Here is an 18,247-nt window from a genome sequence, read left to right as displayed (position 1 = left end):
GTCCAAACCCACAGACACACGACTTTTCCCTTACAGGTTATTTTAATTATCTGCCTCTCAAAACACCAGCATACTGTAAATTAGAGTATTATTGGACTCAGGAGGAAAATGACAATTGAAAACAACAGCTGTGGCCAACAACATGCTGAGCAGGAGATTTGGCAAAAGCAGCTGCCTAGACTCGGAGTAACCTACCTTTCCAGGTCACTTGTGGCCTTTCTGGGAAGCTGACCCTCATATGGAAGTACACACAGTGGGTCAACTCCCAGAGATGTTGGGGGTCTCTTGAGAAGTGCAGATTGCACTCCTTTGCTACCCGTGCCCTAAATTCCCATTGACGCTATTGGGATCTGAGCACCCTGTATGGGAATCCCAGTGCTCCATGGGATGAAGCCTGAAGACAGATAAACTTGCAGATCTGTTTCTGTGGGAAGGGAGGAGGGGGAAGTAATCAAACTTAAAAGAAAACTTTTGTGCCACGAAAGCAATTGCTGTAATTTTAGCAAGCCAGCCAGTCCTAAAAATCAAACTGGGATACTGTCTGCTTGAGAAATCCAGTGATAGGGCCCTAATCCATAACCAACTGCAGTCAGTGAGAGTCTTTGCATTGGGCTTTGGATGAGGCCCTGCATACCAGACACTGCTTACTATATTTCAAAAGCTGATAAAAAGATGTGATAAATGAACCCCCAAAAGATTTGGAGGCTCCTTTTGTTTTGGATAAAGCATCTAAAACTTGGGATGAGCCATAGGACTATTGGAGTTGCCTGAGCAGATCAGACCACAGGCCCACAGACTCCATTATGCCATCTAAGATGCTCCTGTCCTGATATCTCAGGGAAAGCTGTCAGCCTTATCTCAATTAATGCACAAAGGGGGAAATTCAGCTCTGTGCTAAGCACCAATACACCTCTTTCTTCTCACTGAAGCCCTTAAAATAGGTCTGAATTGAGACCTCTTGGGTTTTTTCACCTTCCTCTGCAGCATGGAACATGGAACACCTGCTTGGATCATGTGGGCCCATCTCACTTCATCGAATCTCAGAGACTTCAGGCCTTGGTGGCACCTCAGTCTCTCCAGTTCTCTGCGTCTGGCACACAACAATTTAGCTCCTTGAGGACTGAAATGCTTTAGTCTAACTTAAGTTTTTGGTCTTAATAATGTGGTTTGGGGGTGTAATTTAATGGCCTATGTTATACAGGAGATCTAACTTGATGATCTAATGGTCCCTTCTGGCTTTAAACTATAAAACAGAGACCTCTGCACAAGTGTGAATACCCAAAGCCAATAGTGCCAAGATGTACATGGGAGGAAAAATATCTTCCTGGCCTATGTAGCGATTGACAAGTTGACATCCAGGAACATAAAATTTGATCACCCTCATTTTAGCTTGCATAACTACATGTGTTAATATCGGTCAGAAAATCATCCAACCCTTTTCCTAAAAAAAACAGATACATTGTTTGACTCAATACTGAGCCAGCACTTATCTCAACCTCTTTGATCGGGAAATTAGGCTGGAAAGCACAGGTTTTCTGGTGAGATTTCCTAAACAATTAGATCAGCCTGGATGGGATTAGTTTTATTTACCTGTTTTATTTTTAGTTTTTTCTCTCTCCCTCTTTCTTCACCCTTCCATTTGCTCCCTGAAGTGAAGAAATATGATATTTTTTACACTCCACCCTATTTTAGTTTTGAAAATATAAAGGCCATACTAATTCCATCAGCATCTTATTTTATTAGGTGGGACAGGACAGCTTCTGGGAATTGTAATGAGATTCACATCAGGGTCATTGATCTGTGAAACTGAGATCAGTAGTAACCAAACATTGTTGCCATCTGCAGCTGTTTCGTGATCCACAGAAATTAGTCCTTGGTCTCGGTCCATCTTTTAGTGACCTTCACACACAAGAAAACAACTTTGGCAAGATTTTCAAAAATGGCTAGTGATGTTTGATTACCCTGCCTGAGACAACATAAAGTGACCTGGCTTTCAGAGAGCACTTTCTGAAAACCTGGCCCCTTTAAGGTCTCTCAAGTTGGGCAACCAAAAATAGAGACACCCAGTTATCAGCCATCTTTTGAATATCTTGGCCACTATTGAAAAACAGAGTGTTTTTTGGCAGAAAGATGCTGGATTTTATGACCTGGAGAATGGACCCTAAGAGAGTCCGCTTCAGAAAAGGTTAAGCTTAGAGCTCTGTGAAATGTTTACAGTGAAGCATGAAGCCACAGGACACTTGCTTCATTTTAAGTTTCTTTGCAAACTCAGTCCAGGTCATGAACTATTGGTGCAAAACCTTGGCCCAGTTTTGAGCCAGCCTAGTTTGATTTATTGCTTTGTAAACTGTATGTCTCAGAGAGATGCAAAACTATGTGAAATTCAGCAGATCTGACTAAGTTTGAGCATTTTGTGGGGAGACAGAAAGATCAAATTCAGACCTGGTGTTGTGAACATGCACAAATACACTTACATGGAGGGAACGCACTTGTTTGCCCCAGGTCCGAACCTTACCTAGTGGGTGTAAACTCACAGCCTACTTGCTTGAAATCCTGTGACCCAAACTCATTGAACTTTGCACAGTTCTCAGTAAGGGGCACTATTGGAGCAGGGCCTGGGGGAAGCTTGCTTTGATGCTGGCCATGTATGACCTGTTCTACAGTAATTGGAAGAATTCAATCAGTACTAATATGTGATATTGGCCATGAGAGCCCTAAAATCACTTATTTCATTAAAAAAACCCTAATATATATATGTGTATATATATATATATATATATATATATATATATATATATGCTGTAAGAAATCATGTTGCCTAATTTTTCCTCATGGGGGCTCCTGATGATTCTAGATGGTGCAGTGTTGCACCAACATGATCCCCATCAGCATTAATGCTCTGATTTTGATTTATGTCAACCACTACCACAGTACCAGTGTGCTCACCCCATATCTCACCCCTCACCCTCCATAGCAGCAAAATGACCAACCATTGCAATAGAATGGCCCTGGCTCTGCTGCTTGGAAAACCTGCACTCCTTTGGAGATGGTAGCTAGCTTTGTCCCATATAGTCCCTAAGCATATGGACCATATTCTCAATTTGTGTAAGTCACTGAACTTAACCATTGGCTTCAATGGAGCTAGGCCAATTTACAACTGAGGGTCATCCCCATAGAACCTGGGGTATTCAGAGTGTAGACCACATTCTTGTCAGAGATTTTTAATTCTATTTTGCTTTCCAGGCTCGGGATACCTCTCGTTTAAATTTAACTTTGTACATGAGACCCATGTTCTACATGGGCACACAGTGACGTTTGGATATGGTTGAAGCAAATGGAGATTCCCACGAGGAGAGAACTCTGCCCACCCTGCATTATCCTTTGGCAAGGGAAGAGCACATAGTCTACCAAGAGGGCAGAAGTTCCCTGAGAATGGGAGGGCAGAGGGATAGGAGGGGAAGAGAGAGAAGATACTAAGACTTACCAGGGGGAAGAGGGTGGATAGAGGGGGCAGCTGGCTCCAGCCTGGGAAGGATGTCCTGCAGGTTCCTACTTACTTCTGACCCCATCTTTGGGTCCTGCTCTTGCCTCCAAGTTTACATGTAGGGGCACAGCCCGCACAATATTTCCACTGTAGGAGTGTCAGCCCCACCCCCATTTCCCATGTTCCATGGCCCCTGTGGTCTACAGCTGGAATTAATATGGATCCTATTTTCTTGATATTACTAAATTGCATGAACTTCCCATAAGATCCTGGGAGTTGTTCACTCCAGAGCTCATACCACATACTCTTTTAGCTGTCATCCCTGTTCCTTTAAGAATGTGGCACCCTTCTGGAGGTTGTGAGCATAAATGGGCCATCCATGCTAATGTTGCAGAGTAAAGAGGTTGGGATGGACCATAGAAGCATCATTTGTCTTGCAGAAAAAGGATTAGATAATGTGATAGAGATTAGATCATATTAACATGGTAATATAATTTTTCTTCTGTGTGTCTGCTGATAAGCACACTAGGTAGGCATTTTTCTAACATATACAACATTGCACAGTTGGCTAGTTGAAATAGAAGAGTATTAACGTTCCTCTACAAGATGAAGGATTCCAGACTAGATTAAGCATGGGTCTGGTCCGACATTCGGGGGCCCTGCATTTTCTGTATTACGCACTTTTAAAAACCAGATCCTCAGCTGGTGTAAATTGACATGATGTCATTGAAATCAAAGGAGCCAAGGCAATTTATACCAGCTGGGGATGTGGTCCATGATGTTCAGGCAAAATATCCCTACTCACCTGCTTTTTGTTTTTAATCACAGTGTATTTCTATTGCGTTTATAATGTTTTTATGATGAATCACTGTGCTGTACTTGTAAACAGCTTTGTGAGGGGAAGGCGGGATGTTTTATCAGGCCTGTCCCAAGCGAAATCAGTGGCAGCAGGCCCATAATAATGATTAAATAATTCTTTATGAAGAACAATATTAATACCAATAGTGCCCTGTTAAAACCTACTGGATGTGAATGGTTTTAGGTTTCATGTCACATATTTGAAAGAAACAATCCACACCTGCATGTCCTGTAACATACAAATAAGTCACCATATTCACCAGTGGATCGGCCTTGTAAAACATCTAATTTCTGAGAGGATTGTTGTTCTCCTGTAAGTCCAAAGCGGGGGGAAAAATGACCCATCAACGCAAAAGATGAAGGGAGCAATTTCTCGGTTGCTGAATAACTGAACAAACCCCTACTCTGAAGTGCCAGAGTGCCAGTATTTTCATAGCTAGAATTCTTGAGTCAGTAGAAACTGTTAGAGCTGCAATCTGACATGATAATGACATTTTTTTCCAGCAACCTCAGACAATACCCTTTGCATTGCCTTCCCGTCTTTAATTTGGTAGTTCTCTTTCTAGGGTTGTATTCCAAGCAACTGTCATTTCATCCATGTGGACCAGGTAGGATGAGACAAAAGAATACATCAAGCAAGTATTATGTGATATGATCCCTCAGGAACTCTGCAGCATGACTGCTGAGGAAGATGGGCGATCACAAATTTGTGCCAGATTTTTCCCTCTGAATTGGATTTCTTAATCAAAGTATTTAATGCCAAATGATCCAAGAGGACTATCCGAAGGGAGCCACTTCACACAAGCTTTATTGTGAGCCATGCATCCATAATCACTCTAGGTCTGTGCTACAAGCTCTCAGTGTTAGTTCATGATCCTTCCATGCTTGCCTTCCTCCAATACATCATTTAGTCTGTACCTATTATTGGTACCACCTGTCTCCTCTTCCAGTCGGGCAATCCCATCTTCTCTTATGCTCTTGATCCTCTATAGTGAGGCAGTCTCCTCACCTCTTACTCCTCTCTTGAACTGATCTTACCCAACCTATTAACTGCATCCACTACCATGATACCTGAGCACCTAGTGTCTGACCCAAAACCTGTTTGAAACAATCAGTCTTTCCATTGACCTCAGTGGATTTTGCATCAGACGTCTAGTGAACTAGGATTACCAAAGGCGCTGGTTAGTCAGCTGGCAGGATTCATATAGCCACAAGAGATCCCATTCAATCACAACTAGCCAACACTTCCTCCTCTCCAGCTTTTTATATATATTGCATGCATGTGTGTGTGTGTGTGCGCAATAGAGCATGTAGCAATCAAACTCCCCACACCATGCTGCAGTCACTAACCTATCATCATGAAGACTACTGTGAAATATTTCTCCCCCTTTCGTACTCTACAGACAAGCTTAAATAAAGGGCAGAATTGGAAAGACAGGGCAGCATGGGGCATGGTCACTTGCTAGGATTATCTGACTACCTCTGACTAAATCAATTCCCTACCACTGGAGGATCTCAGGCACTGGTGCACCCTGAGTCCCTCCTGTCCTCTGCCTGTGGATCGTACTAGTTTAGTCTCCTAAGGGCTGCGATACTTTGGTCTAATTCTGATTGTTGGATTTGACATGTAGCTGGTGGGTGGTGTTTGACCTCCTGTAAATCACAGGCCACCAGACTCAATGATCTGGTGGTTTCTTCTGGTCTTAAACTCGATGACTTTGCAAAACTGGCACTGAACACTTGCATCACAGCCTTGTCATTATTATTTATTATTTGAATATTTGGTGTATGCCAGCACTGTGCTTGATACAGTCTGATGTGTAAAGGAATGTACGTTTTCTGCCACAGGGAGCTGTAAATATACTGTAACAAATCAATGTAATGTGAAATGTAATACCTTGATACTAGAGGTCTGGCTTTAGACTATACAATCACATTACAAAACCAGCCCTTCCGAGCCCCCAAATCTACATACTATTAATAAACAGTCAGTTTTTGAGAGCAGAGATGGCAGCACTGAAACACTGCAAATAAAGGGATTGAGGGTGTAGGCTCTGTTAACTGAAAGTGGCCAGCATTATCTAATCTGATTCTATCATTGTTCCTGACCTTCCATTTATCTTGTTGAGTATATTATTATATTACATCATGTCCTATTTAGAGCTGCAACAAACTGTTCTACTGTCCTTTGCCAGCAAGAGCTGATGGAAAAGTTCCTCGAAGTTTGGGGAGGATTGTTCTATGCCTCTGTAGGCTGACCCCTACATGTAACCCCTGAGACTCCTTGTGTGGAGAAATCTGGAGAGACAACCAAACCTAAGCTTATCAACCATCAGAGCTGCTGAAATTAACCTTCACTGTGCATCCGATTAAGTGAGCTGTAGCTCACGAAAGCTCATGCTCAAATAAATTGGTTAGTCTCTAAGGTGCCCCAAGTCCTCCTTTTCTTTTTGCGAATACAGACTAACACGGCTGTTACTCTGAAACCTGTGCTCACAATGGAGATCAGCATGTCAGAGAGAAGGAGGAAGAACGTGAGAGAGGAGGAAATTAGGCTCAGCATTCACACTTATATTTAACTGCTTCTCACCTAAAATGCATTAAGAGCCTAGGCCTGCTTCCACTGAAGTCAGTGAGAGATTTGCACTGACCTCCACATGAATGAGATCAGACAAGCATCTCTTCTGTTGCGTGTGCTCATGCTTATTGTGTTCAGCAAACCTCCAGGGATACACCATGTGCCAAGCACACCATCTTTAAAGTGCTGGTGCTCTAGTGGTCTGGCAGGACCCAGGGACCCTTCCGGTGATTTAAAGGGCATTCTGATACTTGCATCCCAACACCAGAACTTTGAATGCTATCTCTGGCTGCCACTGCACAGAAGCTGGTGAGATCAAGCCCTAACTGTCTGGGTTCTTATATGCCCCCTTTAAAGGCACTTAAAAACAGAAAGTGGGAATCCCTGAAATAACAACATTTTAGGTTCTCTGCCTCCCCAAATTTGCCAAGAGACTGAGATTAGTAGGGAGCCCCTAAATCATCAGTTTCAAGTTGCATGTGCTTTCCATTTCTCACGGTATTTCAATATTTCCACAGCTTGATCCTGGCTAAAGCCAGCCAGTGCATAGGGCTAAAATAAGATTAAAATATTTCTTTTACCCCAGATCTGGGAGTTGGTCTTAGTTTTGGACAAAGCTCTGGATCATTTCTTTAACTCTGAACCTGGTCACCTATCTTAGTAAGTTACCAAGTGAAATCAACTTCCAAGCCTCTTTTGTCAACCCTCAATGGCCAAATGCCTTCTCTCTCTCTCTCTCTTTTAAACAAGATCTGTTTTACTTAGATGAATTAAATGTCAATATATTTGTTGCTGTGAGTTGTTCCAGTGCCGATTACAGCACCATTGCATGACTTTAAAGTCTGTGCAACTGTCTGGTGCTACATGCTGTTTATGTCTGCCTTTTAAAATGTTTAATAAATACTTTTATATTGATATTTTAAGTCTTCTGTCTCTTATTGAGGTTTGCAATGGGTAGTCCAAGAAGGATATTTTTTTTTCTTCTGCCCATCTCAGATCTCAGCCCATACAGAGCTTCTTTTTGTTTCTTTGTTTGGATTTTTTTTTAAAAGAACAGTCTTTAAATATGTAAAATGATGTAGGGAAAAGGCATCGCTTATGGGATGCTACTACTAGACCTGAAACAAACAGCTGAAGAAATATCTGTTCAGTACAATACTCTTGCCAGTTGGTATATTGCAGCCTTCGCACCCTGGATTGACTGTGATTCAAACATACAGACTGAAGAGAACAAAATGAGGACACAGAATTTATATGAAAGAGAAGCGAGAGTAATTTGATTTGAAAAACTTCACTCCGTTGACTTCAGAGGAATTACTCTGTATTTAAACCTCTGACTATGTCTCATTGCTATGGTCCAGATCCTGCTCTTCCTGATATCAGTATTAAAACACACATTGACTTAATCGATGGGGGGAGGGATAGCTCAGTGGTTTGAGCATTGGCCTGCTAAACCCAGGGTTGTGAGTTCAATCCTTGAGGGGGTCATTTAGGGATCTGAGGCAAACATTGGGGACTGGTCCTGCTTTGAGCAGGGGGTTGGACTAGATGACCCCCTGAGGTCCCTTCCAACTCTGATGTTCTATGTTGCAGGACCAGCTGTTTAGGCCCTGATCCAGCAAAGAACCTAATCTCATGAGTAGTTTCACTGAAATCAGTGCAAGTACTCACATGCTTAAAGTTAATCCCATGCTTAACTGGATAGGTGCCTTAATGCAGATCACTGATTTGAGGATTCCATCACTGGCTGGGACTTGAGCCATGGTGGGGAACTTTGGCTACAAAAGGAATCGTGCTAGAGAAGAAGGTATAATGAGACTTGAGTCAGGAGTGGGTAAGACATTATTTGAAACTGGGACTAGTGAAGACTCTTTCTGTCTGTAGAGGAGGGGAGGGACAGGTTGGGTAAGAACAGGTATCCTAGGGCCAAAAAAGGACTGCTTTGGCAGTCATGGAAAAATAGGGTGAGGGATTAGTGAGATAGTAGCCTACTAGAGCATGTGGATGGGTGAAAACTTTCAGACAACCAAGAGATAATCTCAGTACCTTCCTGTGCTGGGAGAAGTAAATGTTCCCTTTGCAGAAGAATAATCAAGGAAAAGGCCTCGTTTGAGATTCTTCAACCTATAATAGATTTGTTTTTTTGTTGTTGTTTTGTTTTTTAAAAAGAGGAACTAGAGTATGAATCAGTTCCAAACCAGTTCTAAATATTTCAGCTCTTCACATTTCTTGTCTCTAAACTGAAAGTCATCCAGGGTTACACAACAATGTACAAAACTGGAAAACTTTCAGCTCCCCCTCCAACATGTGGTGGGAAAGTGTGACGCGATTGCTAAGCCAACCCTAAAGTGAGATTCACTGAATGCATCAGGGGTTAGAGGGAGAGTACACAATTTCATTTGCAGGTTTCAGATTGTTTTCTTTTTGATTTAATCTGATTCTCAGAATAGCATTATTTTGGAACAAAGATTTTCACACTGTTTTGCTTAATATTTTACAACCAGACTGTTGACTGACGTATCATTGAACAAAAATTCACCCCTATTAGTTTACGTAATGATGGGGAAACTAGCTTCATCATGGGTGTAACAGCAACTAATAGGGTATTAGGTGAAGGTGCTACAGTACGATTGATTTAAAGTGACACTGTCACACTCAATAAGCTCAAAATTACATGATTTAGTTGGAACGCATGTTTACTGTGAGTGTCCAAAGACTTAAGTTGGATGCTCAGTGCTCCAAAGCTATTGCTTCTCTGCCCAAGTTGACAAAATTCAAATCAGAGTTCAGGTCTTGCTCACATCAGAATGGGAGATGGCCAAAGAGCGTTCAGACACAATTAGAACCCCTCAATACCTTCATCCAACATTGAACCAAATTGGAGCTATTTTGAGATTTGAAAAAATGTATACATTTTTTCCCTTTGTCTGCTTTTTTTATACTGCTCTTCAGACTTGGGTTCCACTCACGAGAAGAGGTGAAAATAATGATATATACAAGTTTGCATGACTCACATCCTCGTCTGGGAGTCAGAAGACCCGAGTCTATGCTTGACTCTGCCACTGACCTCTTTGTGACCTTGGAGAAGTTATTTCACCTCTATGCATTACTCCCCCTTCTGCCTTTTGTCTGTCTGGTTAATTTCGGGGGTAGATTTTCAAATGCACCAGTGTGAGGTAGGTGCTCAGCTCCAATCATTATAGCTCTTTTGGACAGGGGCTGTCTCTCAAAGTTGGGTCCTGATCTTTGTTCAAATAATTAAGAAGAGAGTTCTGATCTCTGGCCTGATTTCTAGACCTCTGGGGTTCATACAGAATGATCAACCTATGAAGCTAGGGATGTTTACCCTCACGGAATCTCTATCCCTTCTGAAATTTGCCCATTGCTATGCACCTTCCTACCCAGCTCAGCCTTACTGCTCCATTTCTAGCAGCAACCAGTTTTCTTTCTTTCTTTCTTTCTTTCTTTCTTTCTTTCTTTCTTTCTTTCTTTCTTTCTTTCTTTCTTTCTTTCTTTCTTTCTTTCAGATACAATAACAAGAAGTAAATCTACTCAGCAAGAGTCTTGTAAATTTCAACACACTTCCTGCGCTGATGAAGAGAGCAAAATGGTTGGAGAGGAGAGAGAAGGAGGGGAAAGAAAAAAGAGGATTATGATGTTCATGCTCATGGCCAGGAAGAAAAAAAGAGTTAGTGTGTTAGCACAAAAATGTTCCTTGGCAATATCTGAGATTCATTTGCAGCAACTGATCCATGAGCTTTAGTGAGAGGAGCATGTCTCAGAATCAATTCTTTTTCTGTTAATCTTTACTAGATGGCAAAACCTTAATCCAGTTCATAGAATTTCATGTGTCTTTTCAGACAAGGTTTCATCCATTCCTTTTAGGAGGACAATTTTACGGGATCATAGAAATGTAGGTCTGGAAGGGAGCTCAGTAGGTCATCTCGTCCATCCCTTCATGCTGAGGCAAAGAGCAAAATAGACGCGCTTAAAAGATTTTGGAGCAGAAGTCCCATTGTAGGTAAATGGGATGTATGCGCCTAAGTCCCTTAACTTCTTTTGAAAAATCTCTCCATTAAAAGGCAAATAATAATAGTCCTCACATTATTCTACAAAAGGAATAATGACACAATGGATTTAGACCAGAACTTGGAACCAATAATATCTGAGTTCAGAGCCTAGCGCGACCTTTGATTTGTTATTGGACAGTCATGTGACTTCTCTGTATCTCAATTTCCCCATTGATAAAAGGGGATTAAAATACTGACCCATCTATTTTAGGGTATTGGAGGATGGGCTTTAATACTTTGAAGATACATTCAATATCATCGGTCAATATAAAATATTTACTACATGAAATTTACTCATAGGTCAACCTTAACATGTTCAGATTTTTTTCATATTATTGGCTTGGTTTTTCTTTAATCACATATCTAAGATACAGGGCAAGATATTTTAAAATACCTAAATGACTTAGGAGCCTAAACTGCAGACTTTCAATGGAATTTGGGCTGCTAAATCACATAGCTGCTTTCAAAAATTGTTACCTACAGTTTTGTTGCATGTCTTCACGATAATGCCAAAAATACTTACATACTAATATTCATGAATGTATAGATAATACTATTTGTAACACAGTAGTATGTAGAGGCATGAACTGAAATCAAAGTCCCATTGTGCTAAGCATTGTACAAGCATATGTTCAAATACTGTTCCTGGCATCTCACATGTTACTGTAAAATCAAAGCTCTCCAGGGCTTTATGTGCAGTATAATGTGCTTGAGAAGAAACCGGTTGCCAGCACCATTAGAATTTAAGATGGTTCCAATGGAATGCCATTTTTCAAACATGATGATTTTCTGTTGGAAGCAGTAGAGAGCAGAGTCAACTCAGTAGCCCTTGATTTATGAACTGTTTTCTTGCTCTCAGAATCCCATGATGTTTGTGGTTTCTTAAGGAACTATTGTTTGAACCAGTCAACAAGAACAACAATTATAACCCTAAGCATGTTTTTTCATTTGAAATCATATTGGCCTTTGATCAGATTTCGCCTCATTTTCACACCTCACATCATGGAGTATTTTCAAATAATAAAACTGTTCCCAACTTTTGTTCGTTGTTCAACGGCAACTTATTAAATGGTAGGTCAAGAGTCTGCAATGGACGACACTACAGTGCATATTTAAAGCCACAAGTAAAAGCAAATCATACAAATGTTTCCAAAGACTGTGTTCCAAGGAGTATTTTTGGAAACATTCATGTTGTGTTTTTTAATGAAGGCCACATTCTGAGGCTACGACACCATATGTCACATTCATTTTTGTACCAAAAGGGAAAAAAGAAAAAGAAAGAAAAGGAAAGTATGTTTGGCTTTTAAGTGTTTTTGGAATAGTGTCTAAGCATGCCTATCATTCTCTTCGGATGTAAGAAGAATTTTTGGCCTGTTAATTTAGCTCATCCAGTATTCCTCTCTATGGGACAGCTTCTCCAGTATCTTGAATCTTGCATGGTCATTTACGCCCATGCAAAATGACTACCGAGTTGGTGGAAAATACCAGGCTGGTTGACCAATGTTTTATTTCTTTCCATGGGAAAGTTTGACTTTTCATTGGAAAACCTAAAGCTAAAAATGTTCAGCTAAAAACTTAAAAAAACAGAGGGTGGGGGAGAAGGAACACTGGTTTTTGGTTGAAAAATCTGATTTTTTTGAGGAGAGCAAGCACTTTCAACAAATAATGTTGTTCAGTTGAAAACTCAGTTTTCTATCAAAAAAGTTATGCTTGAAAATTTTCAGCCAGCCCTACAATCAACTCTGATTTGTTGGTGTTTCAAACCCACTAGGCATGGGTATACATAACCATGAAATGTGCCAGGCATTGGTTAGTCAGTACCTCAGTCTCTCTTTTATTACATGTTGCAATGTGACATGATTATAGGCCCCTATTCACCTCTGACTCAAACCAGTTTTATACCAGTCAAACCCCACTAATGTCAATGGAGTTACCCCTGATTTACAGCAATGTGAGAGGAGAATCTGGTCCACTGATGTCATGTATATGATGTCATCTGCTTAGCCCTAGGTAGAAAAGAGGTTTAGCCCCTTCTAGCAATATAACTAGCAGAACTTTGCAAAACTGTGGAAGAAAAACTTCGGCAAGCTAGCATAGTCCTTCTGGAGCTTGGTGGGCCATCAAGAGCTTAGAAGACTGTGCATGTGTGAAATACTCTCCCATGTTGGTATGATACTGGGAATGATGATTCAGGTCTAAGTTCTCTTTTCAGTTATACAGTTATAAATCCAAAGTATGTCTATTGACTTCAGCTGAGTTTCTCGGAATTTGCAGCCATGTCATTGAGAGCAGAAGTTGGCCCTCGGAACCAAATTTTGAAATGTAGGTGCTTACGTTCATTTTCAATGGACTGTTTCAGTTGACACTTAACACTTCAGTAAAGTACCAGTGTGCCTATGAGCTCCCCTGAGTGCCTCAGTCTGTAATTGGGCAACCAGATTTAGGTTTCCAAGCTTGGCAACTGGGTGCATCATTTCAAGAATCTCTCTATTCTAGTTCATTCATTCCAGCTCTTTCTTCAAAAGGTCCATCTGCAGGTGCTTGTCATTCCTATTAAGGCTTCATGGTAATCCAGCCTGACCAAATGCTACTTGTGAGAAACATTAGAAATATAATATATAAAATAGAAAAAAGAAATCTTCTTTGTTGTCCATTTTGATGGGATAAAAAATCTTTAAAAAGTTCAGGAAATTGCCAGAAAGTTTTATTTTCCAAGTACAGTCCCAAATTAATGATGTTTTCTGAGGTGAGAGGCATAATCAATACTTAATATTTGTACAACTTAACGGGAGTTACTGAAACCATAGAGATAATGTGCATAGTTTAGGTGTCACAGAAAGTCCAGCATAGGAAATCAAAAGTAAACTTTCTTCTCTTCTTTTTCTTTTGTAGATTTCAAATGAGGAGAGAGAATAATTAGCCACTGGAACCACGTACGTGTCCAGCGACCTGGGGCCACTGAACCGACACAAGACAGATGACTGAGCACTGTGATCACTAGAGGCTTGTAAACATGCAAGGAAATAAGCTCAGCTACCAAAACTCTGCCCAAGAATGCACCACAATGGGGGCAAAAAAAATGCGGAAGAGATTTCTCCACAAGGATGGCAGCTGCAATGTGTATTTCAAACACATCTTTGGAGAATGGGAGAGCTACGTGGCTGATATATTCACCACACTAGTGGACATCAAATGGCGCCATATGTTTGTGATATTCTCTTTATCTTACATTCTTTCTTGGCTGTTCTTCGGCTTGGTCTTTTGGCTTATAGCAATCCAACATGGAGATTTAGTACATGATGAAGAAATGACCCCTTGTGTTGATAAGGTGCATAGCTTCACAGGAGCATTCTTATTCTCACTTGAAACCCAGACAACCATAGGCTATGGCTTTCGTTGTGTCACTGAAGAGTGCTCTGTAGCAATCCTCATGGTGGTCCTACAGTCAGTATTAAGCTGTATTATTGACACATTCATTATTGGAGCTGCCTTGGCTAAAATGGCCACAGCTCGAAAGAGAGCGCAGACCATCCGCTTCAGCTACTATGCCACTGTAGGCCTAAGAGATGACAAACTCTGCCTTATGTGGCGCATTGGTGATTTCCGGCCAAACCACATGGTTGAAGGCACAGTAAGAGCTCAGCTTCTGCGCTACATGGAAGATAAGGAAGGGAGAATGACAATGGAATACAAGGACTTGAAGTTACTAAATTACCAGGTCATACTTGTTACACCAGTGACCATTGTACATGAAATTGACCATGACAGCCCTTTATACGGTCTAGATCGGAAAGCTTTGGCCAAAGACAGTTTTGAAATCTTGGTTACATTTGTCTACACTGGGGATTCAACTGGAACTTCACACCAGTCGAGAAGTTCATACGTCCCCCGAGAAATCCTTTGGGGACACAGGTTCAACAATGTCTTGCAGGTGAGGAAAAAATACTACAACGTGGATTGCCTACAGTTTGAGGAAACGACGGAAATTTATGCTCCCTATTGCAGTGCAAAGCTTCTGGATAGGAAGGAACATGAATGGAACAGAACTAAGAAAACATTGGACAGAGGAACAAGTACATCAACACTGGAGGTCAGAGATACATCGTTTAAGGCAGTTGCCCTCATCAGCAGTTCTGAAGATCCAGAAGATCTAATGAAAGCTGTCAAACAAGATTCTAGAGAACTTCCTCATCAGAAAGATCCATTAACCTTAAATAAAATCTTAGCAAAGTCCAAGATCTAGCTATTCATTGCAATTAAAATTACTGCCCCAACTGTTCCCTAAGCAGCCTGTAAAATATAAGCACTGTTGAACTCCATACACAAAAGTATTTACATAATAAATCTAATTCTAAGTGTATTAGAGAATGAAAACAATATAATGTACCCTGTAGGTAGATTTTTCAAAGCTACCTAATTTATTTGGATGGCCAATTCCCAAATTAATGGGATCTGGGTATCCATCATCTCACTGTGGCTTTGAAAATCCCAAACAATTTCTCCATTCAAAACCTGAACATATATTGTATTTTGAATCTCAAAATTGTAGATGAAATTTTTTTGCAAAGATTCTTTTTGAAAATGTTTGGGAAATTTGGTTGTTTTGAAATCAGCGTATGCAGTGGTAGAATCTTTTGAAAATTCATGTTTTTGAAGACAAAATCCATAATATGGTAATGAGAACAGATCTGTAATATGGTCACAGTGATGAACTCTGACAAGATTCTTTGCAACGCTCAGGATGTGAAACCCAGGAGCTTTAACATAAAACAATATTGCTGCCTTGCTTTTGTTATTTGTTCCCCCTTTATCTGATCACTTTGGTATTCTGGATCCTATTCTGAACCCTTAATACAGATTCCCTTGTTAATCCAGTTTTCACAGCAGTCCACCTGTAATTTCCTCTGCATTATCTACAGTGTACGTCTGTTACAATTAATACAGTTCCTTGCATGGAACACTTTTCCAACAAGAAAAGGTGTCTCTGGAAACAGAACTATTGAACTGATGATGATGGGCGATTACTTGTTACCGGGTATGATCATCTTCAATGGGAGTTATGGGTTCTCAGGTGGCTAATAAGGCCAATCCTTGAACCACAAGTTCTATTACGATGAGGGCAGATGTTTTCAGGCTCAGCAGGAGGCTGTGGATCATGACCAACTGGCTGTTGACTAGAAGCCAGTCTCTCCTTCCTCCTGTGCCTCTTGTCCTCTTCAGCTTGTTGGCGAGGAAGTTCAAAATGCAGGGGAACATCACGTAGGACTTCACTCCATTTTAAGCGATCCTGGACAATTGTCTCCCAAGTGTCAATGTCGATATTACACTTTTTTAGGTTGTCCTTCAGCAAGTCCTTATAACGCTTCAGTTGTCCACCCACATCACGGTGCCCCTCTTTCAGCTGAGGGAACAGGACCTGTTTTGGAGGCGATGGTCTGGCATACGGACAACATGACCAGTCCAGCGAAATTGCTGATGGATGATCATTGCCTCGATACTGGTGGTCTTTGCCTCTTCCAGAACACTAATATTGGTGTGCCTGTCTTCCCATTTGATCTTCAGAATCTTACAAAGAGAGTGTTGATGGTGCCTCTCAAGGACTTTCAAGTGGTGTCTATAGGTTGTCCAAGTTTCGACCCCATACAACAGTGTTGGGAGAATAACGGCTTGATAAACAAGAAGCTTGGTGAACTATTGAACTATGCACTTTGCAAATGCATTAAACCCATTTGGGGATTTTTCATTCTCTATCACCAGTTGCTGGTCTGGCAAACACCTAAATGAGTAGATTTACTCATGTAATAAAGCAACATGTGTGAGTAAGTGTTTGTGGAAGAGGGTTTTATACTTAGGGTTTCATTATATACAAGTTCACAAGAAGCAGGTTGCCCTTTTCTGTAAATGCCTACTGCTAATCAAATCCAGAGTACAGTCATATGCTTCCTGCTGTAGATACAGATATAGATGTGTGTGTGTGTGTGTGTGTGTGTGTGTACAAGAATGTATGTTTTGAGGCATAAGCCAACTGATGTGGGTTAGGAAGAAACTTCTTCTGTGGGCAGGTTAATTCATAACAGTCCGCTACAGCAGTTCTTACAGATTTATCTGAAGCATCTGAGGCTAGCCATTGCTGGATACAGCCTGGTAATGAATGCATTGGCTTTTCATTAATGAAGACACAGGAATAAAGAAATGCATTAAGGGAGAGTGTATGCTTCTGCTGCCTACACCCCATGATGGCATATCCTCTCTGGGCCAGAGTGTTTGCAGCTTCCATGTCTTGTGCCCTGAAGATGTCATGGAAAGATTTTCAGGGCGCAAGGGGGTACAGCTGTAGGATGAGAATTTAAAAACAAAAGTGAAGTCCTTAACATTATAAATACATTCCAGGCACGCCTCTTATCAAGAAGGCACAGAACAACCCATCCACAACCCTATGCTATAGGTGACTTCCACTAGGTATCCCCCTCATCTAAAGTGACCATCCAAGGTTAACATCTGACCTTTATTTGATCCTGGGCTGTTAGCCAAAGAAGCATATCGAGCCCCACTTTCCTTGGCTGTTGAGGGCCCTTTTATAGTGGAACTTGTGTGGTTCCACTGTGTAAGCTAGGGGACTAGCTAAAGGTGTGAATGGGACACAGAACCACTGTCTAGCATGGAGTCCCATTTCACACAAACTTCCCCTATGATGTCATGCAGTGGGCAGGGCATGGCTGGCTCCTGGTTGAATCTTCCATCCTCCCTCCCATAACGGGACTTTGCAAACTCCTGCAGTGGCTGCTTCTGTCTGAATGGCACCACAGCCTGGTGGTGGGTGAGAAAGACGGCTTTTCACCTCCCACTGGCTCTGGGTATCATCCCCATGCCACTCTGGGAACTAGATGGAGAATTTGCCCCTGAAAAGCACACAGCTTTTTCTCACTCACATCATCAGCGGAAAAATGGGCATAGGGTCTGCACCAAAACCCATTGAAGTTAATGGGAATCTTTTCACCCACTGATCACGGGCCCACAAAGAGCGAGGCGGTGCCTTTCAGCTATGGCCCGGCGATGGGGGCAGGTGGAATTATTTGCTCAGCGGGAACTCCCCAAGGCAATACGCCCGACTTTTGCAGAGTTCTGGAGAAAGGATTGGGGTGGTGGGGAATGTAGCTGCTATGCAGCCATTTACAAGGTTGCAGCACATGCTCCTTGTACAGAGGCAGATCTGAAAATTAGGGCAAAAGGGCAAAGGCCTGTATGTAGCTCATCCCT

At 41.4% G+C, this 18,247-nt stretch overlaps 1 protein-coding gene across 1 annotated transcript in view; it reads left to right on the top strand.

Moving 5' to 3' along the window:
* KCNJ16 (potassium inwardly rectifying channel subfamily J member 16) overlaps positions 1 to 16,828 on the top strand; it is a 48,733-nt gene extending 31,905 nt beyond the window's left edge. The window contains exon 2 of the mRNA XM_074971056.1: positions 13,883 to 16,828. Coding sequence (XP_074827157.1) covers positions 14,004 to 15,233 — 1,230 coding nt within the window. The 5' untranslated portion in view covers positions 13,883 to 14,003 and the 3' untranslated portion in view covers positions 15,234 to 16,828. The remainder of the gene's footprint in view (positions 1 to 13,882) is intronic.
* The last annotated feature ends 1,419 nt before the right edge of the window (positions 16,829 to 18,247 follow it).

The sequence above is a fragment of the Natator depressus genome, chromosome 14 (genome assembly GCF_965152275.1).
Source record: "Natator depressus isolate rNatDep1 chromosome 14, rNatDep2.hap1, whole genome shotgun sequence".
Lineage (NCBI taxonomy): Eukaryota > Metazoa > Chordata > Testudines > Cheloniidae > Natator > Natator depressus.
Note: the sequence above shows the minus strand (reverse complement) of the source record. Positions and strands in the feature narration are given on the sequence as shown.